Source organism: Manacus candei, unplaced genomic scaffold (assembly GCF_025592945.1).
Source record: "Manacus candei isolate 608988 ecotype Guabito, Panama unplaced genomic scaffold, ASM2559294v1 h1tg000071l, whole genome shotgun sequence".
NCBI lineage: Eukaryota > Metazoa > Chordata > Aves > Passeriformes > Pipridae > Manacus > Manacus candei.
The window spans coordinates 11,463,214-11,491,120 of NW_026138119.1; the positions used below are offsets into that span (position 1 = coordinate 11,463,214).

The following is a 27,907-nucleotide window of genomic DNA, read 5'->3' on the forward strand; positions in this document are numbered from 1 at the left end:
CCTGGGGGTACAAAGAACAACCCATTAGGATGCAGGAAGAAAGTATATTTGGTACCATTAAGAAATAAAGTAAAATCATATTTTTAAATCAGTGTTTATTTAATCTTTATCTTGTCCTTTTAAAATGTCTATTCATGTGTATGTTTTATAATCTACATGTATATAACTTACGAATAAAGGGAGACATCTCTGCCAGGGGGGCTGGAAGTGACTGTGTCCTGCAGCCAAGGGAGGAGCACGAGTGGTCCTGGGGACAAGGCTGGTGTGAGAGGAGATCCCACGTCATGCCAGTATGAAGGCAATAGGGATGGGTGGTGAGCCAGGCTCCGGGGGCTGGCAGGGAGGCAGAGGGGATGACATAGCAGCAGGACAGGCAGGTTGGGAGCAGCACCCACATCAAGGACTCAGCGAGGGTGTGCACAAGAGGAGTGGAGTGCACAGGGTGATGCAGAGGGCTAAGAGATGTGAAAATGGGACAGAGGAGAGGCGATGGGTACAGGGATGTGGGGGACACTGGGGCATGGAATGGAAGCTGGGTATGGGGGGTGTAAAGGAAGGGTGTGTGTAGGGTGAGAGGGTTTGGATGAAGGGGTACAGAGGAGAGGTGCAGGGTGAGGCCCACGCAGGCAGGACATACGTGAGAAGGTGTGTGCAGCCGTTCAGAGCCTAAGGCTCCATGAGCTGTCTGAGAACGAGGAGGCCCAACATGGGGAAGCTCGGCAGCATCCTGGAGGAATCCCTGAGCTCATCCCATCCCGCCACTTTCTCCTGCAGGGAAAGACCTCACCAGCTGTGGCCTGGTCAATATGGACCACGCCAGCCTCAGCACCCTCCTCCATACCTGCAGTGACGTCAGGGAGATGAGGGGTGCGGGAGGCAGATCCTCCATCAAGCCCCTGCCATCAGGATGAGAGCTTCCAGACAGCTGTTCCGGGGGTGTTTGGGATGATGGGTGCTCTGGCAGGTCTGCACGTGTGACCAAAGTGCTCCAGTGCTCCAGTGCCACCCCCATGGAAAGAGGAGGTTTGGGGACATTTGTTCAGGCTGCAGCCACATTGTTGTCCCTGCAGGCAGATAAACTGAAGTAAAAATTAAGTGAAGCAGAACCAGGGCAGTGACTGTTCCTCTGTACTTCCCGTCACTGCCAGAAAGACACTGAGGTACTGGAGTGTGTCCAAAGATGGACAATGGAGCCGGGGAAAGGTTTGGAGTACAAGTCTTATGGGCTGTGGGCACAGGGACTCCTGGCACGATGGCCCAAAAGCGGCCCCAAGCACCACTCTGAGGAGGGGCCAAGCACTGGATAATGGCCAGAAAAGACACTTCTTAATTTTTTTCCATTCACCAAGGAAATTTTAAGATCTGAAACTCAGCAATAGGAAGAGATGTGGCCTTAGCCGCGTTTTGGAAAGTTGGGAACTAGCAGCCATCTGCAACAGACAGTCCGTTGGGAGCTTGGGCTGAGCTTGTGGCAAGCAGCAGGAATTGCTGCAGAGAGGGTGAATGGGACTAAGGCATCCCGGGATAACTCAGGCTGGAAGATATCTCGGAAGGTCTGTAGTTCAGCCCCTCACCACAACAAGCCCCAGTTTTCCCAGACTTTCATCCAGCGGGATCTTGCAAGCCTTGAAGATGGTGACTGCATGGCTTCAGTGAGTCCCTCTCTGGCTCCCACTTCGCTGCCAGTCCTGCTTGTTCCTGATGGGTCAGTGCTGGAGGATCCAACTCAGCTCTGCTGTGATGAGGGCTCCTCCCTCTCCCTACCCACCTCTTGCTCCCAGATGAAGAAATGGTGACCCTGTCCCTTGGCTGTGTGCAATGCTGGGGAGTGCTGAGGTCCTCATAGAGGTGATTCATGCTCTCATACATCACCTGTCCACGGAGGCAGCATGGGGGTGGGGTCTCCTACCCACCTCACCAGGACTCACAGTCTCATTGACACACACCCAGTGGCCTCCGAGTTACTTCCCACTGCTCTTGCCCAGCCAGATGGCTGTAGGCTTGACACGCAGATGGGGATGTGGTTGTAGTCCCATCCCCTCCTGCCTCCCCCACAGACACCTCTCCGAGATACCTCTGATCGGGGTCCCCGCGCTCCAGGCCAGTGCTCAGCTGGCTTTCTTTGCCTCTGCAATCCCATCTCTGGGTCCCAGCCATTTCCCACGGGGGGTTTATAGCTGCTCCTGGCCGCAGCCACATTGTGGACCTGTGGCTTAGATCAGCAGAGGTGGTCTCCGTGGTCTTCACTCCCAGCAGGGCCAGCCCCCACCCCAACACTCAGAGGGGGAACCCCCAGCAGCTCTGGGGCTCTAGAGCCTGTGGTGGGGCAGGAGCACCAACCACCCCATGGAGAGTGCACAGGCCAGGTTGGCTGTGGCAGCTGGGGATGTCCCCCAGCCCTGTGGGTGAGCGGTCCAGCCAGACCGTGCCCCAAAGTGCCATGCAATGGCACCTCACGCTGCACCAGGGCACTCACGGCCGGGAGCACCATTCCCCTGGGAGCAGCTGGAGATGCTGGGTCTGGTGGCACATGGAGACAGGACCTAGCAAGGACTTGGCCCATCAGATGAGGTTGGCCCCTCCATCAGTTGGTGACAGGGACAATGCAGGGCAAAAGAGGAGCTCGACTTCTTCAGAATGGGACCAGTTTGTCCCAGTAACTCTTTGGCCCAGAATCCATCCCTCCAATCCCACATTCCTGCAGGGCAAAGGGCAGCAGGTAGAAGATACTGTTACTGGCCCTGGCACAAGCACTTGCCCCAGTTCTCCTGGCACCATCACCTGGTGGGATTACTGCTCCCGAGGGTGAGTGTTAAAACTAAGCAATTAATGAGCACAGAGCTCCAGCAAATTTAGGGAGCAAAGAAAATGCATATGTCCTGGTTTCGGCCCAAATCAGTGGAAAGGGGCATAGCCAAGACATTCGATACCATCTTACATTTATGGCCAGGGTGGGGAAAGGGACTCTGTCACTTCTGAGAAGAAGGGACATGGTTTCTAGTCAGGAGCAAGTGTGATGGAGCAGTCCGGGTGGGGTGCTGCCAGCTGTGGTCACAACACATCACATTGGGTCAGGCTCTGTGAGCCTTTTGCATGTAAATCACCCTTCTTTCTTTTTGTACACTTTGGTTATTAATATTGTTATTGTTCAGTTTCTCTATCTCATTGCTGTTTTCAGTAAATTCTTATCTCAACCTGTAATTTTCACCTTTTTGTGTCTCCAGTTCTCAACTCCATCCCTGGAGCAGGAAGCGGGAGGGGAAGAGAGGAGGAACAGGAGCAAAGGGCCGAGGAAATTAAGGAATAAAGAAAATTTAAGAGATAACTATTCTGCTGCAGATGACACAGCTGGCCCCTGCCATGCTGTCACCCATCTCTGCCAGCACCTTCCTGCTCAGCCATGGTGGCAGTGGCAATTCCTGCCAGAGCTGAGCCTGGTGTCCCTGGCACGCCGCACTCCAGCGGCTCGCTCTCGGCATTCCTTGGGCAGGCTCGGAGCAGGCTGACAGCCTGCCAGGGCACCACGGATGCCGTAACAGAGCTCCCGCTGCGAGCGTGTCAGCTGGGGCTGAGCCCAGCCCTGTAGCACAGCAGTGGCAGTGGGAATGCCTCCTCTGAGAATCAGGCAGCACATGTCAGTCAGCAGGATCCCGGACAGAAGGTCCCATCCAGCATCATGTCATCATGTTTGTGCCAAGGCATCAGGTCTGTACCTGGAGCATGGGGCCAGAGATCAGATGCTGAGATTTTGCAGAGCTGTCTGCCTTGGCATTCCCTGACTCCACAGGGGAAAACCTCAGGCAGCCTGGGAGCTCTGCAGCACATAGAGACACTGAGGATGACAACCTGGTATCCCTGCTGGACATGGCTGTTGGCATGACTAGAGTGTCCATGTGGCATCCCTGGGGCTGGCAGCTGCAAGGGCACATCTCCACCAAGCCCCCACTGTCCTGCAGCCAGATGGGACATTCGTGGTCCGAAGGGATATAGGGGTTGGAAAACAAACCCTACAGATGTGAAATTAATTCAGGATGTGGGAAGAGGTTTTGCAAGGGAGCTTGCCCTGTAGTGACCCAGAGATGTTCCTCTAACTGGGAAGGGAGGAGGTGGTTTGGCCATACACAACTCTAATCAAGGCCAGTGGCTGCAGCTGAGGTCTGACAAACTCAGTACTCACAGCCAGGTGTTACAGCTGTGGAGCAGGCAGGGCTATGACGCCTCCTGCCACCAGCCCAAGCATTACCCCAGTAACAACATGACCCACAAGTGGGATTTCCCAGCCCCTCATCCCCAGCACAGAATCACAGACTGCTTTGGGTTGGAAGGGACCTTTCAAGGCCATGTAGTCCAAGCCCCCTGCCATGGGTAGGGACACCTTCCACCAGACCAGACTGCTCAGACCCTCGTCCAACCTGGCCTTGAACACTTCCAGGGATGGGGCAGCCACAACTTCTCTGGGCAATCTGTGCCAGTGTCTCACAACACTCACAGCCAAAAGTTGCTTCCCAATATCCCATCTAACCCTGCCCTCTGGCAGTGGGAAGCTATTCCCCCTTGTCCTGTCCCTCCAGGCCCTTGTCCCAAGTCCCTCTCCAACTCTCTTGGAGCCCGTTTAGGCACTGGAAGGGGCTCTAAGGTCTCCCTTCGGGATCAGCGATGCCGGGGCGGTCCATCAGCGGAGCAGCAGGAGAGGGCGGGGCTTTTTGGGAGGGGGCGTGGCCCATGCGACGGCGGAGCCCCGCCCCCGCCGGCCCCGCCCCCTCCCGCAGCCGCGCGGCCCCGCGCCCGCCGTGCCCGTGGACGATGGTGGCGGCCCGGGGCGCTGCCGCCCGCCGCGGAGCGCTGCTGCTGCTGCTCGCCGCCCTCGGATCCTGTCCTTTGCGCCTCGTCCGTGCCGGTGAGTGCCTCTCCGTTCCCCCGCCAACCTACGTCCATGTCCTCTCGCTGCCCCCGCGGATGCTCGTGTTCCCTCCCACGACGAACCCTGGTGCGCTTCCCCCCCCCTTCCTCCACCATTATCCCCACTCCCACGACGGATCAGCATCCACGGGTGCTCATGTTCCTGCGTGGAAGCAAGGTAGGAAATGCCCCCCCACGTAGCCCCAGTGGGGTTTCTCACACCCCTCAGCGCTCCCTGGGGACGGGCAGCGCCGCACCGTCACCCTCCTGCCCGCTGCTTCAGGCGGGGACCTGGCAGCGGCTGGCAGCGGCGCAGGGCTGGTCCCCAGCAGCTGTTTGGGGGGGCTGGAGGGACCCTGAGATGTTGGCGGGGGGCAGGAGGGAACCACAGATATGGATCTTGAAGTGGGGAGACAGCATGGAGTCATGGGAGCGGCCCACAGGAAGCACCTTTATTGGCAGGAAAAAAATACTAAAAAAAACCACAAAAACCCCCATCAAAACAAAGGAAAAACCAAATAAAGGTGCTGCTGTGAGCGAGCCATCCAGGGGAGCTGTCGGGAGGGTTGTTTGGGAGGGAGCCCTGTTTGCCCACCTGCTCCGTCGCCTTGGGAGTGGCTGCAGCATTGCCCCGCGGGGCTGCTCCGGTGATGGTGGCATTTCTGCTCTCTGCTGGGGCAGAAGGAATGGGTGAACTTCGCTCCCTCCCCACAGCACCACCCTCAGCCACCCTGCTTGTCTACTGAAGCATTGTTTTGGGGCGTTCAGGTTTGATTTGTTTGAGTTTCGGGGTCTGAGTTAGGGCATTTCCCCTCCCGAGGGGTCTGGCACTGGATATGCTCCGTGTCCCCTCGCTCTGTGCCCACTGCTGGGGTGTGCAGGGCTGCGATGGGCATAAACACCACCCCAAAAACCCCAACTGGTCCTGAGCATTGCTGCCTGCGGGGAAGGCTGGGGCTGCCCACCACTCCCACACCGGGGAGGCGTGGTGTCCCGACCTGTGGTACGGCCTGTCTCGGGCAGGTGCTTTCTGCCTCGCTGGCGCAGGAGCCGGGAAGGGCCTCCTGGCTCCCAGCATTGTTTGCGGATCCAATATTGTTTCCTTGAGCTGGCTCCCAGCGGGGCAGACGCTGGGCAGGCGGACGCCGGGCAGGCAGCCTGCTGTCAGCCAGGGCCCAGGCGGCCTCGCCGTGCTCCCGCCTGCTCTGAGGGACAGCGGGAAGGTGCAATAATTGTTAAATCTCCCAGTGGATCAAAACATCCAAATGCTTCCATGCTGGGGCATTGGAGGTGGATGTGTGGATGCTCCTGCACTCCGCCTCTTCCCATGAGCCAAGGCTGGGGTGGCCCAGCCAGGGATACTACTGACGCAGGAAGGAGAGCCAGGCAGCTCCAATGCAGCCATCAGTGATCCGGCACAGTCTCTGCTGCTCTCGAATTTAAGGGGTTGGTGTGGGATCATCGGGGCTGGCAGTGCTGCTGGGGTGCGGTCCCTCGAGGGGCTGGTGGAGTGGCTGTGCCTGGGGGCTGTCTAGGGGGGTAGTTTCCCCTTCCCCTCCTTTCCCAGCCTTGCGGGTGCTGCTGGAGGTGAGACGAGCGCGAGGGGCCTGGTTCTGCAGCAGCAACCTGCTCCAGCACTGGGATATTGCATGCTCTTGGCGCATGTGGGGTTGGGATTTTTGGCTCAACCTCTTTGCCCCGTGAGATGCTGGAGCATCTCATCTTTGAGCTTTTCCTGATGGCAGCATCCCATTGCCGGGAGGTCGAGGTTGTGCAGCATATGGCAGTGGGGAGCTCCAGGTGGGGTTCTCCTAGAGATGTCTAGAGAAACATCCCTGGGATGCTGGACAGGGAAAGGAGTCACTGTCCTGCCCCCACCACCTTCCTCACTGAGCACAGTGGGGCACAGGAAGCGTTGACTGTTTCTTCCCACTGTATAATTACCCTTTCTGGGTGGGTGGGGCAGAGCTTGGCTTTCTCTGGGGACAGCTGTGAGGTGGAGGTGGTAGGGCCAGGGGCAGCTCCTGTCTGTGGTGTGCTGGTGAAGCTGGCTTCTGAAGGGCAAGGAGAGAGTGGGGGAGAAAGTCTTGGACCACCATACCTGTGTCCTCCTGCCTCTGTGGCTTCATCAAAGTTTTTTCAGGTGGGGATTGGCGTCTCCTCTTCCTCGTCCAACACTGTGATCCAGAGCCCCTGCAGCAGATGCCATCTCCCAGGATGCAGCTGCACATGGCACGGTGACATCCTCATCTTGCCGTGGGCCTGATTCGAGCTGGAGGAAGGGCAGCAGTGCTTTGGAGGTGCTGCAGGGTGGTTTAGGTTTGCTTGCTGCTCCTCAACTGTTTTTCTCCCACGTGTCCCTATCCAGTGCACCTGGCTTTGGGAAGGGCCCTGGCCTCGCCTCATTTTATGGCTTCATTTCCTGGAACTTGAGTGAGAGCCAGACTCTCCCCCCTTCCTAAGTAATTGAGTTGACAAGTTTTATCTATTATTATTATTATTATTATAATAAAAAGAAATGTTTTACAAATGTGATGATGGGCTAGAACCCCATCTTTTAATAATCCTGAACCTCCCAACCCCACTACCACAGTCAGCGCTTCACATCCCAAACATCTAGAGAAGCTACTCAGCACAGCCCGAGTGGTTCTTTCCAGTCCAAGTGACCCATTTGGCCGCATGTGACCTGCCAACTCCACATTGCTGCTCCTACTTGTGCTGCTCTGCCGGGATGCAGGTGGGAACATGGATTCTGGTGCTGATACCAACTGCCCCAGCTCTGCGGTGGTGCAGGGACTGCTCAAGGTCCCCAGCTGGGCACGGCAAGGCAGGAGCCATCCCCTGGGAAGTTCCCATGGCTCAGCCTGTGGGTGAGATTGTCCATCTCTTGGCTTTTCCTTTGTCTGCTTGGCCATTGCTGCACTGGGGAGGCGTGAGGGGCACAGTGGCTCCACAGACCCCCATGCTGACCACTGAAACTGGGACAGCTGTTGGGAGCAAGGCAGCAGGGCTGGTGCTGCGTCTGTGGTGCTTGCAAGGGCCTGGCTGCCCTGCCGAGCTCCCTGGGGCTCTACCCAGTGGGTGAGCAAGGGGTGGTCTCTGAGCACCCCAACATCCTGCGGATCGGTCTGCAGAAAGCAGCCCCAGCTTTTTCTTGAGGCAGAGTGAAGGTTGTCCAAGTCCCCCCAGGAGCAGTTGGCAGCAGTGGGCAGTTGTTCTGCTCAGCCACTCCATCCCTTTGAGCCCCTCGTGGCTGCATATCAGGGTGTCCTCTGCCACGCTGGTGCAGACCAAGTGTTGCCCCACACTGCAGCTGGGGTGCTGCTCCCCTAGGAGCTGTGTGCCGCTCTCAGGTTTAATTTTCCATGCAGTTCTATTCTTGGAGACAATGTCCCCACCTTGTTTTCTAGGGTTACATTTGCTGAGCTGGCACCTTTCCATGGGAAAGGACCTCTAGTGGGGGCTAGATGTGGGGGAGCTGGGACATGGGGCACAGGCATCCCATGGGGCTCTGCAGGCCAGTACCCATGCCAGGGACCTGGGCAGGGCTCCCTGCACAAGCCTGAGGAGGGCGAATGGGTAGAAAGAGGCTCCTAATACCTGTGATCCCAATTGCAGAATCAGCATCAAGGAAGAGTTTATGGAAGAGACAGGGTGAAAGTCCCTCATCCCTTTCACTGCAGCTGGCTAGGGACCCACAAACCCATGTGCATCTCAGCCGTGCCTTGTGGGTGCTGGTGCAGCGAGAGCTGGAGCTTGGGCAGGGAGGCTGAGGTCCTGGAGCCTGGGTCATGTGTAGGGTCAGGTCCTTTGGATGTGCATTTTCCCTGGCAGCTCTGGAGATGGGTCCCCCACCCCAAGGACCCCTCAGTCCCCAGGGGTGCTCGGGTTCTTCCCACAGCACAGGGGAAAGACACACTGGGGACGTTTGCCTGAAAAGTCTCTTCTGGGCCATGGGGGTATTAAGGGAGGTAATCGGCTTAGCCCTGACAGGCGCTTCCGGGCAGGAGCGGGGACAGGGGGGTGACAGTGTGATCAGGACACTGCGGACAGGGAGGTTGGTGGTGGGTGCTGGAGACTAGAGGGGTGATGGGGATGTTTGAGATAGGAGGGGTGTTGGGGGTATCAGGGGTGACAGTGTAGCAGGGGCAATAGGAACAGGAAGGGTCACGGGATAGACAGTGTGCTGGGCACAGGAAGAGATGTGTGGCTACACTGGGGACAGGAAGGGTCATAGCATGGTGGGGACAGTGGGAATGGGAAGGTTGATGGGGGCTGCTGGGGGCAAGAGTGTCAATGTGGTGATGGGGATGTTGTGGACAGGAGGGGTGGTGGGGGTGCCCAGAGACAGGAGGGGTGATGGGATAGCCTCTCCTCAGGTACAGAGTGCTGGGTCCCTGGGTGCAGGGTACAGTACCTGCCATCAGTCTCATCCCTGCATTAATTCCACAAAAACAGTACCCCGGTGCTTGGTCTCCACAGGAAGTTCCGAATCTACTCAGGGGGACAGTGGCTCCCCTGAGCCAGCTGCCCCCCCAAAACCCCAGGGCCTGGCCCCAGCACCACTGCCAATACTGGGGTGTCTCCTTTCCATGCCTGGACGTTGTAGCCAGTGCTGCTGCCACAGAGTGACCAGTGCTCCGAACGGCAGCTGCAGGCCTGTAATTAGCCACTTTGTGAGCTAATGAGAATTGCAACGGGAAGAAACTGGCCATTAAGTGCCTGGAGCGAGCTTTGAATTGAAGGAAGGAAACATAGCTGGAACAGGTCCAGGTCCCTGCCTTATCCTGTCCTGGAGCACCACTGGCTGGCAGCTGCCCATCTTAACCCGTGCACACCATGGCGCGTGCTGGGGTCCCTCTTGCACGGATGGAGGACGGCAAAGCCTTTGTGGGGGGAGATTTGCTCTTTGGGTGGGAACCCATCTCTCTAGATGGGTGACATGAGAGGTGACGTATCAGCTAAGGGTTGGCAGGGACCATGGCTCATGGTGGGACAGGGGTCCCCTGGGATCCTGGCCCCTCTTCCCTTCCTGTAGAAAGGAGACTGTGCTGGAGGTGGAGACAGGAGGTATGGAAGGTACAGCTCTCCAGTGCATCCTTAACACCTGTGGGTGCTGCCTGGGCTCAGATGGGGGTCAGCAGTGGAGCGTTCCTGGGGAGCCCACAGCTCTTGTGTGCAGGAGGAGCAGCTCTGCCTCGGGGATTTCATCATCTCGCATCTGTTGGGGATTATTTCCCAGCCACCTGCTAAATCGGGAGAGAGGGCAGCCCTGGTGAGCTGCTGTAATGTGACCCATCCTGTGGCCATCCTTCCTGGCTAGGATGGAGAGGGTTTCCCTGAGCTGGCTCTTCCTATGGGGCATAAACCCCCAAATCCATGGGTCCAGCTCTTTTAGCACCATCTGCAGTCCTTTTCCAGGAGCCCTGGGATGCTGCATTCACCAGCACTCCTGGGATGCAGCTGTGCATCCCGTGGACCCCCAGTTTCTGGGCTCTGCCCCATGGGACATGATGACCTCCCAGGTCTTAATCGCTGGCAGTGGCTGCGTCAGCGCCATTGCAGCCACAGGTGTAGCCCCAGTTGGGTGGGGAGCTGTGGCCCCTGTGTTTCCGCCTGCCTCTGGCCTTGTGTGTCCACTGGCACCCCTCCTGGGGTACCCTTGCCAGCCCTTGTTCCAAAGGCTGTTGTTCTACTGGCTGTTCTAACAGCCATAAAGGTCGGCCCCTATGAGCCCAGTAGCCATGAGTAAGGGGCTGTGTCCCCAGACGCCTGTTTCAGGGTGATGGGCTGGTGGGAGCGCCAGGGCTGGTGTGGCAAAGCAAGGAGTGGATGAGAGGAGCTGGGCAGACAGGCAGACTCCCCGCCCTGACCAAACTGCCTCCAATCTCCAAGGGTGTTTAATCAGCAAAATCATGCCAGTGCCTCTTTCTCAAAGGCTGCAGGATGTCTCCAGTGACAGCGTGGGCCGCAGCGGGGGGTAGGATGGCTTTGACTTTGCCAAAGAGCATCTGGCATAGGTGGGCACAGTGGTGCTGCTCCTCTGGGCGGGTATTTCCAGCCCGGCAGTGGGATCACATGGGAGCCTATGGCTGCTCGCAGATGGCTGAGCTGTGCTGAGCTGTGCTGAGCTGTGCTGGCCCCTGGCCTGGCAGCTCCTCATGTGCATGGGCTGCCCTCTCTCACCTCCCCACCATCAGCAGTGGCTCCACAGGGAGAGCTTGCCTGAGGCTGCGTCTCTGCTGTGGCTCACTGGACAGGTGGGCGCCCTTGAGGTGGTGCCCTGCTGATGGGCCAGTGCCCAGGAATGCCAAGAGGAAAGAGCTGGACCCTAGTCCTTCTCTCCAGACTGCTCAGCACTTTAGGTGGGTCCATGGTGCCAGGGCTGCCCATTCCCTGCCATGCCAGCACAGCAAGGGTCCAGCACCATGCTGTGCTGTCCATTGTGGTGTCTCAGAGCACCCCAGAGATGCAAGGAGGGGTCCCCATGCCAGTGCTTGCTCTGCACTGTGGCTCTGGCCACCAGCTGCTTCACCTGTGGCATGGTCCCTGACACGGGTGGATGTGCAGTCAGCGAAGCAGAGCCAGCAGCAAGTTTGGGTGGGCAGCGCCAGGGAAATGGCATGTGGCACCTGGTTTGCCTTTTGCTCTTTTTTTATTATTTCTTCTCTTCCTGAATATCTGAAGCCACTTGTGGCTGGAGACCCCCTGGCACAGTGGGGGCACAGGGGAATGCAGTGGTGCACATCCTGGATGTAGAACAGCCTCTGCGGGGCTGGAGCTGCGGCTGGCAGCGCCCAGGGGTGTTGGAGCTGAGGTACCAGGGGGTCTCACTTGGCTTGATGCCCCCCTCACCTGCCACAGGCAAGGAGGGCCACATCTTCTGCTGCCTCCTGACTCTGCCCAGTCCCTGCTGGTGTCTGGATCCATGGTTTGCTGGAGCTGTTTCCATCCATCCAGGTGCCATCTCCCCTTCCCACAGCCCTACCACTCCAGTCCTTCACCTTGCATGGCAGGCAGGCTGCCAGGGCAGGGAACAAGCATTTTTCTGGCCATTTAGGGGATTTGAGCAGTTATGACACAAAATCCCACTCCCTCAGCCTGGTGGAGACTACTTGGTGCTGCCCCAGCCTACGATCACAGGACCAGCTTGGGATTTCAGAGTGCTTGTAAATGGAGTCTCCCCTAGAGCAGGGGCAGGCTCAGGGAGAACACCGGTGGTTGGGAGGTGATGCGCTTGGGGATGCCAAGGGTTTGGCATCTGCTCACCTCTGCAGAAGCCTTACTCAGCCCTCCTGTCCCTCTCTTTCCCCTTGGCATTGAACCTGGAGCAGGACAAGGCTCTGGAAGCCCATTGTGATGCCCTCAGGGCTGCAGAAGGATGTGCACCTGTGCTGCCTGTATTCCGGGGCTCCATGCTGGTGGCCCCAAAGCAGCAGCAGCAGGGTGGGTGTGGGTTGAGTGCTGATGGAGCCATTTCCCATCAATCCTGGATGTTGCTCGTGGGAGTGTTCCCTCCCTGGGAGCAGGGTGCAGTGAGGTGTTTGCTGTACAGGCAGGGAGAATGCTGCCACAGGGTCCCTGTGGAGGTTCCCTTGTCCTCCAGTCTGCAGCATGGGGCTGCTGACACTGTCCCTTGGCCATGACAGAAGCTGTGCTGGAGATTGTCTCTGTTGGCTGAGCCAGATCTCAGTGCCTACCAGCTGCAGCTGGGAGCCAAGATGTGAGCCCCGATGGCCTCGGGGACGGGAGTTGGTGGCATGTGGCCTCTGCCTGACCAAATCTGCTGAAGCACAAAGCAATCAGTTCCAGCTGCTCCCTCTTGGTGGCATGGCATGGCCCAGCGCTGCTGCAGGATGTGGGGCCAGACTGGTGGCCCTGGCTGTGCCACATGCTCCATCCCCAGCAGTGACATGATGTGGCCAGCATCCCCCCACTCCCAGCTTGCTGGGTCAGCATTGCAGAGCCCCACTCCACTGCCTCCACACGTGGGAGGGGGCTTGACTGCTGCATTTTCGGGGGCAGGAGCACAGAGGTGATGTGAGCAGCTGCTGGCAGTGGTGGGGCTCCCATGGGGGCTGCCTGAGCAGTGGTACCAGCTGTGCCCAGGAGCGGGGATTGCTCCAGGACTGCAGCCCAGCCACCAGCATAGTGTCTGACCTGCAGTCATGGTGTAACCCCTGTGGTCAGGGCGTGTCATCCATGGCTGCTGTGTGCAAAAGGAGTGGTGCCAGGGCTTGGTACCCCAGGCATCCAGCCTGCCATTGGCTGTGTTAGCGCAGCTGTCAGCAGTCACCTGGCTCCCCTGGGGGGGCCACACCCCTGGGCACAGGCAGTGGAGCTGGGGTGTTGAGGTGCCTCAGCAACCCCTGTTCCTACCTGCTGCTGGACAGGCTGTGGGCAGGGGGAAGTGAGACCTCAGGGGCTGGAGTGTGGTGGGGAGCATCACATCAGCCTGCCTGCCCAATGCCTCCCTGTCTGCCTGCCCAAGGCCTGCTCCAGAGCACTTCTTCAGAGCCAGGAGCAATTTGTAGAGCCAGGAGGGAGCCCCCAGACAGTGCCAGCTGGCAGAGGAATTACTGGGAGGGCCAGCAGGCTGCAGGCAGGGCCCACAGCAGCTCCCACATCACCTGGCTGGAGGAGGAGGATGAGGAAGAGGAGGAGGGGTGACCTTGGAGTGGAGCTGGCAGACACAACACCACTGCAGGCCCGACGGGGGTTGGTACCGCTGCCGGGGCTCTGTCATATCCTCGCCACGGTCTTTCCTCAGCCACAGTCATGCGCTAGCGTGCAGGGCCTCCACACGGGAGGGAGACCTGCATCCCTGTTCCCCAGACACCCCAATATACCCCCATGCCCTGGCTCAGTGCCCATGTCCCACCAGGGGCATATCCTGCTGCCATAGGGCCGCTGGACCCCAGTGGTCCCGGGCAGGTTGCTCTGGTGGGCAGGTGTTGCTGGTGCAGGGATTGTGATCACCCACACCAGTGCTCAGCACTACTTAATTGTCTTCTTACATTCACTTTTATCTCTATCTGCGGCAGTGATGCAGCGAGGGCAGTCCCTGCTTCCCGGCCACCCAGATGTCCTCCTCGGGTTTATTTTTGTTTCTTTTTCACTTATATATATTGGCACGAGTGTGGAAGAGCTGCTTCACCCAGGCTGTGACTGCCAGCGGCTCCATGCCCTGCCCAGGCACCTCCTGTCACAAGCATTCTGCTGTCCCCGAGTCCCACCCCGGGTGCCCAGCATGGCTCTCCCCAGGGTGGTTCCTTGGGGATGGGGGATTGTGCTCAGCTTTCCCCCATGGATAACACATCCAGGGGCCATGGACACACATCTTGCAGTTCACACACCCACATTTCCTCCTGGGTACGGGTCTGTTCCTGCTTACATGTGTCCCTAGCTTGTGCCCACCCACTGTCTGTGCTGGCTGCAGGGTGTCCTGTACACCTGCTGCCCTTGGGCTCAGCTCCTGTCTGGGATCCTGCCTGCAGGGAGCCACTCACCTCCTCCAGCACTGGCAGCTCGGCACAGCCCTCAGCTTGGTTTAAGGGGTTACCCCAGTTGTGCTGGGCTGGGCTTGCTGCCCACCTGTATGGGAGCTGTGCGCCATGGCAGGGCAGTGACAGCAGCTGAAGCATCCTCCTCCTCCCAGCACCCCATGTCATTGCTCGCTCCTCTGGTCTGTACCATCCTGCCAGCAGGTCCATGCTGCCCTTCCATCCCTGTCCCTCAGGATCCCAGCCTGAGTCTCTCCTGACCGTCCCACCTGTGGGCTGGCCTTGCTGGGCTGCACTGATGCCAAGCAGGGGGCATGGTTGGGGTGGGGGCATCCCAAACTCTCCCAGATTCAACAGCAGCCTCACTGGTGCAGAGGCAAGATGGGGCAGCTGCAACAGGTATGCTGGTACAGGTGGGTGGCATGGTGGTGACATGGCCACAGCTGGGTGGAATTGGGACCCATGTGCTGTGCCAGTCCCATTACCCACCTTTGGGTGGGTATTCAGGAGGGTGAACCCGTGACCAGGGCACTGGGGAGCCAAGGGGTGGTGGGAGGGGTTGGGTACACCCAACATGGAAGCTGGACCCCACCACCTGCCTGCTTGAGAATGGACAGATGGTACCTACCCCCCCAGGGCATGTATGGGTGTGCAGGGCTGGGGCAGCATGGGGGGGCAGGGTGTGACAGCCCCCCAGGGTGACAGTGGTCAGGGTTGGAGATGCCCCCGTGGTGCCTGGGTTCTGGCACACACGGCACTCAGTCCCTGTCACGTAGCATGGCATTGAGGTGCCCACTCCCACCAGCACAGGGCTCTCACTGCTGGGCTTTGAGGTGGGCTTAGAGAGTGGCAAAGCCCCGTGGGCCCCCTCAGCCCACGGGGTGCCCACGCAGTGATGCCAGCTCACTATCCACTGACTGGTGACACATGGGGAGCTCTGAATTGCAGCCTGTGACAGCTGGGCAAGCACAGCTCATTCCTCAAACAGAGATAACAGCCTTCACTGGGATCCAGCCTGGGCTTTATTTATTTACCTGGTTGCTGGACTCTGGCTTGTGGCTTGTGCTCTGGCTTGTGCCTCTGTAGCCCCTCCCACTCCCCAAGGTGGCTCTGAGGGTGTTGTCGAGGTCTGGCACTGCAGGGTGACCCTTGCTTGGGTGGCTTACTCCACCAGTCACCAGCTTTTGGCAGCACTTGTTTTGGGGGAAGTGTTTGCATGAGCCTGTGGCACAGGCGCTCTGGTGTCCCCCCAGTGACCCACGCGGCTGTGGCATGTCCCCAGCCTGGGGCTGTGCAGTGCCACATCATCTTCCTGCCCCTCGTTTTTAAACGGAGCGGCCTTGAGAGTAACCCCAGAGAGGTGCAGCCAGTAACCAAGTCCAATTTCTGTGCTTAAACACCTAATTATTTTCCCATTAAGCACTAATTGCCCCCCAGCCACCTGGCCGAGGCCCACAGCAACTCCAGGGAGCAAACCTGGCTCCCACGGGCAGAGTGGGCTCTGCCTCCCAGCACGAGCGAACACCCTCCAGCTTGCTGTGCCTGGTGTGGGGTTCAACCAGCCCTAAAATTGCAACTGCTGCAGGAGAAACCTCTACAGTGAGGGCAGCTCTGCCCCTGACAACTGCCAGCCAGAAGGGGAAGTGATGAGTGCCTCAGGGGATGCAGTGGGGAGCAGGCTGGGGGCCATTAGTAGGGGTTGCACCCTCTGGTGAGCAGTTTGATGGTGAAATATGGCCATGCAGAGGGCGGGTTGCTGTGGGTGGCATATCCCACTCATCTGGCTTTGGGGTGACATCCTTCCTGTGCCCTTGCCGGGGGACCAGAACTGTCATGATTCGTGTCTTGGCAGTTCCGTCTTGTTCCAGGACTCTCCAGTGTGCACAGGGTGCTGCCTCCCTCGCCCCCTGGTGTGCTGTAGTGATGGGGATCAGGACACCCCCCAGCGTCGGGGTGCCCCTCCTCATGGGGTGCTCGGTGCCAGGGCTACCCCCCAGTGTTGCCATCCCCGGGATGCAGGACAGGTAGATGGCAGGTGTGTTGCTGGTACTAGTGTGGGTGGCAAGGGCTGGCAGGGCTGGCTTGGGGTGCGTGGGCTGGTGCTGGAAGCAGCTCCTGCTGTGACTCATCGCCAGCCCGGGGGCGGCCAGTCTGGCCCTGCTCCCGGTGCAGCCCCACAGCCCCACTCCCTACCCGGTGCTGCCTGCAGGAACACTGTGGGCATGGCCATGCGTGGCAAGGTGAGGGGCAGGGTAGGGCAGCTGTGTGCTGTGCCCCCATCCAGCTCTGCCTCCCATCCAAATGCGCTCCCTATTCAGCTGCACTTGTCTTTCAACTGCACTTCTCCTCCAGCTGTGCCCCCTCCAGCTGCACACTCCCATCCAGCTGTGCTGTCATCTTTGCCTCACATCCAGCTCTGCTCCCCATCCAGTTGTGCCCCATCCAGCCCTGTCTCCCATCCAGCTGTCCCCCAATCCAGCTCTGCCTCCCATCCAGCTGTGCCCAGTCTGAGTGCTGGGCATACTGAGGGTCACCTGGTTCTGCACTGCCACCAGCTTGTGAGGGAGGGACACTCATGCTCATGCTGTGGCAGGACCAGCAGTGTCACAATCAAAACCAGGCCCCCAGCGTGTCCCTGCAGCCCCCCACTGAAGGTGACACCTGAAGCCTGGCTCTGTGTGTCACTGTCCTGTCTGGTCACAGTTCCTCCCTCCAGCTCTGCACATGGTTGGCCACCATCACCCAGTCCAGGACTCAGCTTTGTACAGGACACGGAGACTCTGTGTCCCCCTAGGAGGTCCCGCTGGCCTGAGCCTGCCTGGGGTGATGGTGCTCCCGGCCATGACAGTGCTGCCGTGGTGTGATGGGTCAGGTGAGGTGGAGGATGGGGGGCGCATGCCTGTTCCCAGGGAGTGCAAGTGCCCCAGAGCTGACATGGGACATGAGACACCCCATGACACTGCGAGGGAGGTTTGGGGTGCAGTGCTGGGAAGGGCTGGCTCCCACTGCTTCCCCTGGGGAATGCCGAAGGGATGGGATCCTACTTGCCAGTGCTAGCACTGACCTGTCACAGCCCTACAGAGGCTTGGGGGGGTTGATTTGGGACTTTTGGTTTGACAGTCACCACACGAGCTTCAGTCTGTGCTAGTTGGATTTCAGATCCCTGTGTGGGGCAGGCTGGGGTGGGAGACCCTGGTCACTGCCAGATCTGTGGGGCTCAGAGTGTCCTGTAACACATCCTACCATGAGATGGTGACAACCCTGGGGCTGGAAGTGTGGGAGTATGGATACTGGCTGCTCTTCCCTGAGGCAGCAAACTTGCAGGTCATGGGATCACAAAGGTCATGGGATCACAAACTATCTCAAGTTGGAAGTGACCCATAAAGATCATCGAGTCCAACTCCTCGGTCGTTAAGCCTGTCGTTAATTGCAGCCAGTAATAGCTTTCTGGAGGCAAAGCAGGGCCAAGGGGTGGCTCTGGTGAAGCCCTTCCATACCTGGGAGCTGCAGCAAGAGCATCCTGGGGCAGCTGGATCCCATTCCAAGAGGCCACGGACAGACCTGGAGGCACATTCGACCCCTCTCCTCCCCCTGAGCTCTTTTCTCCTGTCCCCACAGCAGTGTCCTGTCCCCGGAGCCTGGACTGTGCCCTGCAGCGCCGAGAGTTCTGCCCACCGGGGTCGGGTGCCTGTGGGCCCTGCCTGCCCCCCTTCCAGGAGGACGACCACGGGCGCTGTGTCCAGAAGCAGTTCTCACCCAGTGGTAGGTGCACCCACTCCACAGCAGTCCCTTCACCCCCTGCCTGCACACCTGCCCCTCCCCTCTGCAGCTCTGGGAGGTTCTGTGCCTCTGAGCACCCTGCCCCATCAGCACCCCATCCTCTGCTCTCTCCTCTCCATGGCAGCCATATCTCTGTGGGGATGGCTGCTCTGCTCCCTCTCACTCTGCTCACCGCAGCTGAGGGGTGGTTTTGGGGTTGGCAAGGAGCATGTGGACCCCACTCTGCTCCCCATGCATCCTCCTTGGGTGACTGCATGTGGCCTTGCCAGCACCTCAGGGTCTCAGGACCGCTGGGGACAGGAGGGGCCCAGGTGGCTTCCGGGGCTCTCTGGGGTCTGCCTGGCTGTTCCAGGTGCAGGCTCTGCAGGAGCAGGGAGGCAGTTTTCAGCACACAGAGCTGTGACTTGTGCTGACCCTGTGGTCGAGACAACTGGGTGGCCACAGCCTCACCCACCCCGGGGCTGAGTTGAGACATTGGCCTGTAGTTCAGGGCTGCTGCCTCCTCCTTGGGTGCTGCCCAGCATCTGTGCCAGGAGGGCTGGAGTCGGCAGCGCCAGGCAGGACCGTGCCTGCCTGCGCACTGGGGTACCAAGGGCTGTGCAGGGTATTATTCCTGGCTCCTTTCCGGGGGGATATGAGGGGCAATGACAGCCTGGGTGGCTGCACTGTGCCAGTGAGGAGAGAGACAGGCAGCATCCTGGGAGCAGCAGCTCATGGTCACCCATCCCACTGCTGCTGCAGTAGATGGAGGGTGCTGCCGGTGTAGCCATGGCACTTATGCCCCAGTTTGGCTGCAAAGACAGTGCCAGGCACAGGCATTTTTTAGCATGACCCTCAACTCTTCATGATGCTTGGAAAGCTGTGGCAGAGCTGTCCCTGCCCCTTTGTCGTGGGGTTTCATGCAGGTTCAACGCACAGGTGAATTAAGACCGTAATTAGGGCTCCACACAATTATTTTTCCTGTAACTTTAGTGGAGCAGTCTCTGTGTCTGGGGAAGAGGCCAGGACTGGCCATGCCCTTGGGCTGCTCCTGGTGTGTTCTGCTGGAGACCATCTGGATGCAAGGTGACAGCTCTGGAGCACCTCTGAACTACCTCCTGCTGCAGAGCATTATAGCATCTCCCCCCCTGCCTGCCCTTCTCCATCTGCTCTTTGCTCCCGCTGGCCCCAAAAGCCTCCTGCTAAGTGGGGTGCCAAGTCCTGCGGAGCTTCCAAAAACATGCAGGGTGGCTTGTCCTGTGCCAGGCAGGATGGAAAAGTGCTAGTCACTGACCCAGAGAGGCAGCTCCCCTTGTATTTGAGTTCCATGCAGACATGGAGGGGGCCTCTGGATTTTGGAGGATTGCTTTATGTTCTTGAGCACGTTCAGGGTCCTGGCGGGGGGCAGCCAGAGCTGCTCTTTGCCCACGGCTCAGCCTGGGTGGGCACATGGGGGATGGCAGAGCCCAGCATGCCTTTAGTGCTGTTCCTCGTGGCAGGAGCATCAACCTGTAAATCAGAAGGGAGACCCCAAAGTGAGGCCCTTTGGCTGAAATGGGAGTGATGGCTGGAGGGGATGAGAGGTGATGGCATGGGGATGGGGTCCAGGCTTGGCACTTGACAGCAATCAGGGGTTCATCACCCCTGCCACAGGCTCCTTATCCACAAGTATCAAATGGCTTTGGCAGTTGTGTATGTTTTATTTTTTAATATGAAGTCTTGGAAGCAAATTCCCCTCTCAGAAGGGCTGCACATGCGCTGGCATCTCCATAGCAACCCAGCTCCTTTCTGAAGAATGCGGCCACAGTTGTATCTTCACCCGGAGAGACGTAGGACCACGGTACCATGTTCTGAGGACCCACCCTGGGAGGATAGTGACCATCTGGGTCTCTCCCAACCCCATTCTGTTGTCCCATGCAATGCCACTAGCTTGTGGCAGCAAAAGTGTGGGTACTAAGGTAAATGAAAAAGGGGGATCCCCTCCCAAATCCTCTATTTTAGCATCCCGAGGATGCCCAGCTCCTCTTGACGGGGAGGCACCAATTTTTTTTTTCCATGAGGGCTTTTACATCCTGCCTGTACCTTGATCTGGCAGCAGCACTGGAGAAGGTTGCAAGGATGAGGAGGGGCTCTGATAGCTGCATTTTGGGGGGGATGCAAGGCAAACAGAGGGGACTGCTGTGGCTCAAGGATGCCTAACCCTTTAAAGGGAGCGCCCCTTTGCTGTGTGGTTAGGGATACTTGAGCCACTTGCAACTGCTACTGACGCTGATACCGGGATCTCAGCTGCTGCCGGATCCCTGACAGGAGCTGGGGATCCTCTCCCAAGAGCAGCTTTTTGGGATAAAAAGCATCATTTGGGGTCTCAAGAGCGATGCATGTGAGTGGTGTGTTCCTGCCATTGGTGGCAGTGGGGGTGGGTCTCGGCATACCCAGCACAGACAGCATCAGCACAGAGGTGAGATGGGATGAATAGAATCTTGATGCAGTGCATCCTACAAGCTGGCTGCCTGCACATGGCTGGTGCTGTCTTGTGCAGGGGTCTGAGCCCCCCAAAATCCCATGCACATCATGGTGCTGCATGTGTCTGTGCTGGGATGGGTTTGAGTGGTGTGCTTTGGGCTGGTGGGTCCCATGCCTGCTTCCGCTTGACCGGCATAGAGACCCACCAGGCTGCAGGAGGCACTTTGGAAAAAGGGGGAAAAGGGGATCTAAGCTCACATATAGGGGGGTTCCCCCTTTCCCATTTGCCGGGCTGCTGGCACCAAGGAGGGTATCAGCCATCCTGGGGCAGGACTATAGAAATCAATGTATTTGTGCCCTCCTGTGGACACTGTCAGCCTCAAATTTCCTCTGCCCGGGGCAGAAGTCACACTTGTCTCTCCTTGGTCACTGCTGTCCCCAAAACATCACGGTAACTGGTGAGACCTCGATGTGTATTCCAGGGTTGAGCCCTGAGGAGGGAGAAGCCCCCAGGAGGGGCCGGGGGCAGAGGGGAGGGGCTACAGGGCTCTGCACCATCCTGGCTGTGCTATCCTGCTGCAGGCGGCAGTGGGACCTACCATGAGAGGGCACCCGCTCCCTGCACAAGCCCTGCCTGCACCTCTGAGTGCCCTGTGCATGTCCTGTGTGTCCTGTGTGCCCTGTCCCTGCCCTGCATGCCCTGTGTGCTCGGCCATACCCTACCTGTCCTGTTCCTCCCCAGCATGCCCAACCCACTGCAGCATCTCTGCTCCTGCTGTTCCTGGGACGGTCAGGCAGGAATTGGGGCTCAGCCTGGCCCCCTGTTCCCTGTAGCAGCTCAGGGCAAGTGTCTCACCTGGGAATCAAGCTGCCGGTACCATCTTGCCTTTGTATGTCTGGATTTATCCTCCATCTGAATATGGGCAGAGGGAACAGGCATAGGGATGGGGATTGGGATGGGAACAGGGATAGGACAGGGATGTCTCCTGCCTTTGAAATTGAGATTAATCCTGTTAAAAGCAGTGGTGAGTGTCAGAGCTGGACTCTGCTCAGTGAGCCTGAGAAGAGCAGCTCCATTCCTGCTCCACACTGTCACCCTGTGGGTGGGCAACTCCAGGCTAGAGTGGGGGTCCTGCCCATGCCTGATGCCACAGGAACCCTCTGCAGGTTGGATGTCCCTGGTGAGCACTGTGCATGAGATGCCACCCATGAGATACTGGGCCAGCCCCTGGGGATACAGGGTGCTCCTTGCTGCATGGGGCACCCCTACTCCCTTCCCAAAGGGGCTGCATCCTACCAGGCAGAAATCAGCCCCTCCGCTGGAGCGAGGGCTCCCACACTCTGTTGGACAGCCCAGCTGAGCCCTGCTCTGGGGTGGCTCCTGGGGTGAAAACCAGTGTTCAGGTGTCCCCTGCCTGCGACTCACCCTGCTGGAGCTGCCCCTCACCCCTGCGGCAGAGGGGCAGCGGTGGGGTGTCTGTCCTGGTCCAGCTCCCATCCCTCCACACTCGGGGCTACTGTGTGGCCCCAGGGGCAGGGACATGAAGCATGTCCTGCACAGCAGATGCTGACACCCTGCCTGCTCTCACAGGATCTGCAGGACCTGCTGCCTCTGTCAGAGGGGCAGACACTGTTGCTCCTTCAGCCTCCAGCGTTAGTGGGATGAAAATCCCTCCAAAAGCAGCAAGGACACACATGGGTCCCAGGTCCCAGCTTTGGGAGGGCTGCATCTGAGGGGGCTCAGACTCACCACCACCTGTGTCTGCTGGAGCTGGGATGCAAGCCCCTTCTTGAGGGGGTCTGGGGGTGGGCACACGGCTGCACCCTGCAGTGCCCACCTCATGCCCACGCTCTCCCGCAGGACGGACCTCCATTCCCAGCTTGGAGGCAGAAATTGATTTTCTGGCAGATGTGCTGGCCAGGCAAGAGGCTCCTCACCACCACCTGGTACAGGATGGCAGACCCAGGAGTAAGTGCTCTGTCCCTACTCCCAGTGGTACCAGGGACCCCATGGCAGCCAGATCCTGCACCCCAGGCTGGTTTGCCCTCCAGAGCTGCCCGGCAGCTGCTCACAGCTCTGCCTTCTCCTGCAGCCACGCTGGTGCCCAACGGCAGCAGACAGCGCCTGGCCAGCGGGCTGAGAGAGGGGCGACTGCAGCGGGGTCCCACCAGCACCACAGCAGCCGCCACCCTCCCCACCACTGCCACGGTCCAGAAGAACCCAGTGGAGGCATCCCCCATCCCTGCAAATGACAACGTGGTGCTCGGTGAGACCCCAGGGACTCGTGGGAAGGGGTTTCACACCCTCACCAGGGAAGCATGGGCTGGTGGCATTATGCCACTGGCTCATCTGCTGTCCCTCGGTGTCCCCTCTGCCTCCACAGGGCTGATCGTGGTGTGCACAGTGGCTGGGATCTCGGCGCTGATTGTGGCAGCCGTCTGCTGGTGCAGGTGAGCCGGGGCTGCTGATGCCAACCAGTCCCTTGGTGTCCCTGTGCCCTGGACAGTGTATTCCCATGCTTCCCAGGCATGAGGGGTTGGAGGAGAGGCAATAGCTGCCCTTGCCAGTTCCCCCCAGCCATGGTGTCTGCTGGCCGGGGTGGGAGGACAGTGGTGAGACATCCCCATGCCAGGTGCAGGCTCCTGTTGTGGGCATTGCTGTGGCACTGGGTGCTCACACTCCCAGCACGTTGGTGCCTCGTGCCCAGGCCCCATGGGATAGAGGCGGCTATGCGTGGGGGTGCCACCTGTCATGGGTGCCATCTCAGGGAACAGGGATGTGAGTGGGAGAAATGAACCCCTCTGACGGTCACTAGCTCATGAATGGAGTCGTCTGCTCCCATAGCTCCTTACGTCCACTAGGATGGACTAGAGAAGTAATTGTCCACGGTGCTGGGCACTGGTGAGGCACCTTGAATCCTGGGGTCAGTTTTGGGCCCCTCACAACAAGAAAGACATTGAGGGGCTGGAGCATGTCCAGAGAAGGACAGTGGAGGTGTGGAAGGGTCTGGAGCACAAGTCTCACGAGGAGCAGGTGAGGGAGTTGGAGGGGGGGGAGGGCTCGGGGCGGGTATGGGGGGGGGCAAGGCTCAGCCTGGAGAAAAGGCAGCCTTCTCACTCTCTACAAGTCCCTGACATAGGAGCCGGATGGGGGTTGGGCTCTTCTGCCAGGTAACAAGTGACAGGACAAGAGGAAATGGCCTCAAGTTGTGTCAGGGAGGTTTAGGTTGGATATTAGAAAGGGTGGTCAGGCACTGGAACAGGCCTGCTCAAGGAGATGGTGGAGTCACCATCCCTGAAAATGTTCAACAAACGTGGATGTGGCACTTGGGGACATGGTTTAGTGATGAACTTGGCAGTGCTGAGTTTCTGATGGACTTGATGACTTTAGAGGGCTTTTCCAACCTTAGTGATTCCATGATTTCGATTCCCCTCCCCGGCAGGCTGCAGAAGGAGGTCAGGCTGGCGCAGAAAGCAGACTACTCGACCCAGCGAGTGGCCAGCCCCCTGCCCTACGACAAGATCTCGGTAAGGCATGTCCCTCCCTGTGGGGTATTTGGTGCTCTGCTGGAGGGATTCCCACATGGTGTAGGCCCCCCACCAGCCAGGCTGGGGCACTCCAGAGCCTGGTCTCCACAGCTGTTCCTGCTCTCTCTGCAGCCCGGGGACAAGACGCTGGCTCAGAGCGCCCAGATGTACCACTACCAGCACCAAAAGCAGCAGATGATCTCCCTGGAGAAGTAAGCAACCCGCCAGCAGACAGCATGTCCTGCCGTTAACTGGGGTGCCCGTAATCCCTGGGCTTCACCCCCTCTCTATATTCTCTCTCTTTAAGATGAAACTGGATGTGGCACTTAGTGCCATGGTCTGGTAACCACGGCGGTAGTGGATCAAGGGTTGGACTTGATGATCTCGGAGGTCCTTTCCAACCCATCTGATTCTATGATTCTCCCCCACAGGCATAAAGAGGAGCCCAAGCTGCCAGACTCTGCATCCTCTGATGAGGAGAATGAGGATGGAGACTTCACTGTGTATGAGTGCCCCGGGCTGGCTCCGGTACGCGGGCGCAGGGGAGCTGGGGGTCCCTGTGCATGTAGGGGGAGTCCAACATGTGCCTGGGATGTGTAAGGACCTTTTCCCACATGTTCTTCATCAAACCTTGAGGTAGTCCAACCCCTCTGCTCCCTCTCATTGGAGCTCTCCAAGGGCAGGAGTGCATGTTCTGGCACAAGGCTTTTCCCTGGGAGCAGAGAGCCAGGGCAGCCCTTGGCACATCTGACCCATCTTCCCTGTGGTGCCAGGGACACCGTCACTTCAGGCTCCTGAGCACCAGGAGTGGAGGGGCTAGTCCTAGTGCCACCCCAGCGTCTGGAGCATGGACCTGTGACCTCTCAAAGCCAGGAACGTCCTCACTGGTTGGCAGGGGACCCAGGGGAAGGGCACCTTCTAATAGCCCTGGGTACAAAGAGCACAAAGGGCTGGTGAGAGGGCTGGTGAGAGGCCTTTCACATGGTAATAGGTGCAGAGCCCGGCCATCAGGGCCCAGATGGAGGGTCATCACTGGGTCTTTACAGGCCCATTAAAGGGCACTTGATGGCAGGGAGGCAGGCAGTCGACTAGGCACCCCACTCCTGCTGGGGGGCCCATCCTGGAGTCCCCAGTCTGAGCAAGGAGCCCTATTCCTGACAGCCACCCTGGGAATGCTGTCCTGCGATCCCCAGCCCAGCTGTGGGGTCCCATTCCACCTGGGACCTTGGGTTTTACACATCACCCTACCCCAGCACCCCCAGCCCCACCTGGCAGGGAAGCTGCACCTTTTCAGGAGTGATGAGGGTCCTGGTGTGTGTCACCCCATCGCAATCCACTAGGTCACCTCCCTCGTCCCTGCCACGTTGGGGTTCAGACCCAAACCCCTTTGAATGGGGCAGCTGAACCCCAATTGTTTTCTGACCTCCTGCCTTTTCTTTTTCCCATCCCACTCCCTCCACCATGGCAGACTGGAGAAATGGAAGTGAGGAACCCGCTGTTTGACGACTCCTCCTTACACCTCTCCAACCTCAAGTTGCACCAGTAACACCCCTCCAAACTCCTGCACCCGAGCTCGCTACAGACTGTGCCTGCAGCCGGGGCCTGGCGGGGCGGCCCGTGCCGGAGGGGCACCCACAGCCGGGCCAAGGGCCGCAGACCCCGCGCTGCCAGACTGTTCGACGCCTGCCCAATAAACACCCACTAACAGCTATGGGAGCGGGGATTGCCCCCGTTTCCAGCGTCCTTGTCCTCTTTGCTGCTGTGATCGCCGCGTCCCTCCCTTGCCCTTTGCTTCACTGCCCTGGGGACATGCCAGCCCTACACGTGGGGGGTGGCTGCTGCTTTGGCACAGAAACTGGGGGGGTCTGCGGCACTGTCTCTTTGCAGCTGGCTTTAAGGAGGGGGCTGCTGCTCTGGCTGCAGCTAGGCTGATATGCAGCAGCTGGGAAAGGGATGGAGAGAGGGTTAGAAAGCAGGAGAGGGCCAGGAGGGCTGGGCATGCTCATGTCTGGCATCAGGGCTGCCAGCCTGCCCAGGGATGGAGCCTTTCCCTGGAGCAAGTGGCATCACTAAGGGCTTCAGTGCCCATTCTACCCCCTCCTTCCCAGCCTGGGCAGCCCCTGGCAGCAGGACAGTGCTCTGGGAGCCAAGGGCAGGACCAGGAGTGGCTCAAGCAGGTGCTGGCATCACTCTCCAGGATGCTCCTTCAAATGCTGCCCCGGGGCGCAGACAGTCCCAGTGCCACTGTGGCCTGGGAGCCCATTCCAGGCGGTGCTGGCAGAGGATGAGCTTTTTCTTACCCCAGGCCTTGGTGGGGTTAAAACTCAGAAAAAGGGTTCAGGATTTTGTTTTTAAGCCTATGTGGCCGTGGGGGAGGAAGGAGCAGGACTGGAGGGAGCAGAGGTGGTTGGGAGGGGTAGCCAAGGCATGGAGCCCACGCCCTGGCAGCATCCCTGTGGAGTCTGGCACTGCACACTCTCCAGGCATCCCTCCGTGGCAGGAGACAGTCTCCCCTGCTCCATCTCAGGCACCTCCTGGGCCTCAGACACCCCCTGCACCCCTCTCTTACCAGTGTCCAGGCTCACCAGCCCTCACCATCACGTCCCTGCTCGGAGCCCAGTGCTGCTCCCCAAAGCCTCCCGGGTGCATTGGCTGTGACCTTCCAGCAGAAGGCCCAGGACAGGGTTTGAGTTACTTTTCACAGATTGTGGCTTCATGTCCAGACCCTGTTGTGGTCTGTCATGACCACAGGTGACCTGTTGCATGGGGGTGACCTCTTGCACTCACGGAAACCATTGCACACTCAGGCAGACACAGGCAGGGCAGGCAGCAGTGGCTGGGACGTGCCAGTGACACGGTGGTGGCATGGGGCTGTTACCATCCCTGTCCCTGGCGGGGTGGCTGACAGAGGCTGTCACAGCACAGATTCTGTCCCCATGTCCTGTGCTGCCCCTCCCCATGGGCTGCTGCCCCTCTCCCCACACCTCTCGTTGTTGTATGAATTGTAGTTCTTTTAAAAGATTTTATTAAAAGACCGTGTTTGAGACCCATGTGAATGTGTAGTGTGGGACCGAAGCGTGGTGGGTCAAGGAGACAGGGGAGGGAGCATGCAGTGGGTCCTCCAGCCCCAAACCTTCCTTGGGGAATAGCAAGTAGCCATCCTGCTCCTGCAGCTGGAGGAGCCTTTAAACCTTTCGGAAGGGTTTTCCCACACAGAGAAAGAACTGAGAGTTTATTTTCTTCTGTGTTTGCCAGGAGAGGTTTCCCCAGGGAAGAGTCGGGTGGGAGCCCCCGCACCCAGCCCTGAAGCACCGAGCACCCACCCTCCCCTCCGCACATCGCTCCCAGGGCCCTTCGCACCTCGGGAATGGCAGATAAGGGCTATCGCGTCCCCTCATTGTGTGCAGCCGAGCTCCTTTGATCACGCCAGCCCCCCCATCAGGCTGATACCATCTCTCCTGGTTTCGGCAGCCGGAGGTGGGTGCTGACTCACCGCGAAAGCACTAGCCAAAGCACCCAGCCGGGATGCTTCTCCAGCTGTAGCCGTGGGTGATGCGCACCCCAAATAACCCAAGACCCCCCCAGGGCTCAATCCTGGGGAAACACAGCCTTCCACCCCCTCTCCCGAGGTCCCCAAATTTGTCCTTCCTTTGTTCTCAGAGCTCACCAATCTCTCAGAGCACATCCAGACTTTTTGGGAAGTTCTAGCTTGGAGTAAAACCTGTCTGTTCCTCCTGGGAAGACCCCCTTGCTCC

At 58.9% G+C, this 27,907-nt stretch overlaps 1 protein-coding gene across 3 annotated transcripts; it reads left to right on the forward strand.

Annotated features, from left to right (window-relative positions):
- Positions 1–4,757: 4,757 nt before the first annotated feature.
- Positions 4,758–27,198, forward strand: NPDC1 (neural proliferation, differentiation and control 1). Of its 3 annotated transcripts, none has more exons than XM_051808017.1 (9): positions 4,758–4,897; positions 18,021–18,164; positions 22,486–22,593; positions 22,718–22,891; positions 23,009–23,075; positions 24,068–24,152; positions 24,285–24,364; positions 24,584–24,748; positions 25,621–27,198. In XM_051808017.1, the coding sequence occupies exons 1-9, from the start codon at positions 4,804–4,806 to the stop codon at positions 25,637–25,639; spliced, it is 936 nt and encodes a 311-aa protein (XP_051663977.1). In that variant the 5' UTR covers positions 4,758–4,803; the 3' UTR covers positions 25,640–27,198. The 3 variants fall into 3 exon arrangements, with proteins under 3 accessions (XP_051663977.1, XP_051663978.1, XP_051663976.1); XM_051808018.1 differs by having other exon boundaries at positions 24,584–24,680; XM_051808016.1 differs by having other exon boundaries at positions 24,068–24,364; positions 24,584–24,680.
- Positions 27,199–27,907: the final 709 nt, after the last annotated feature.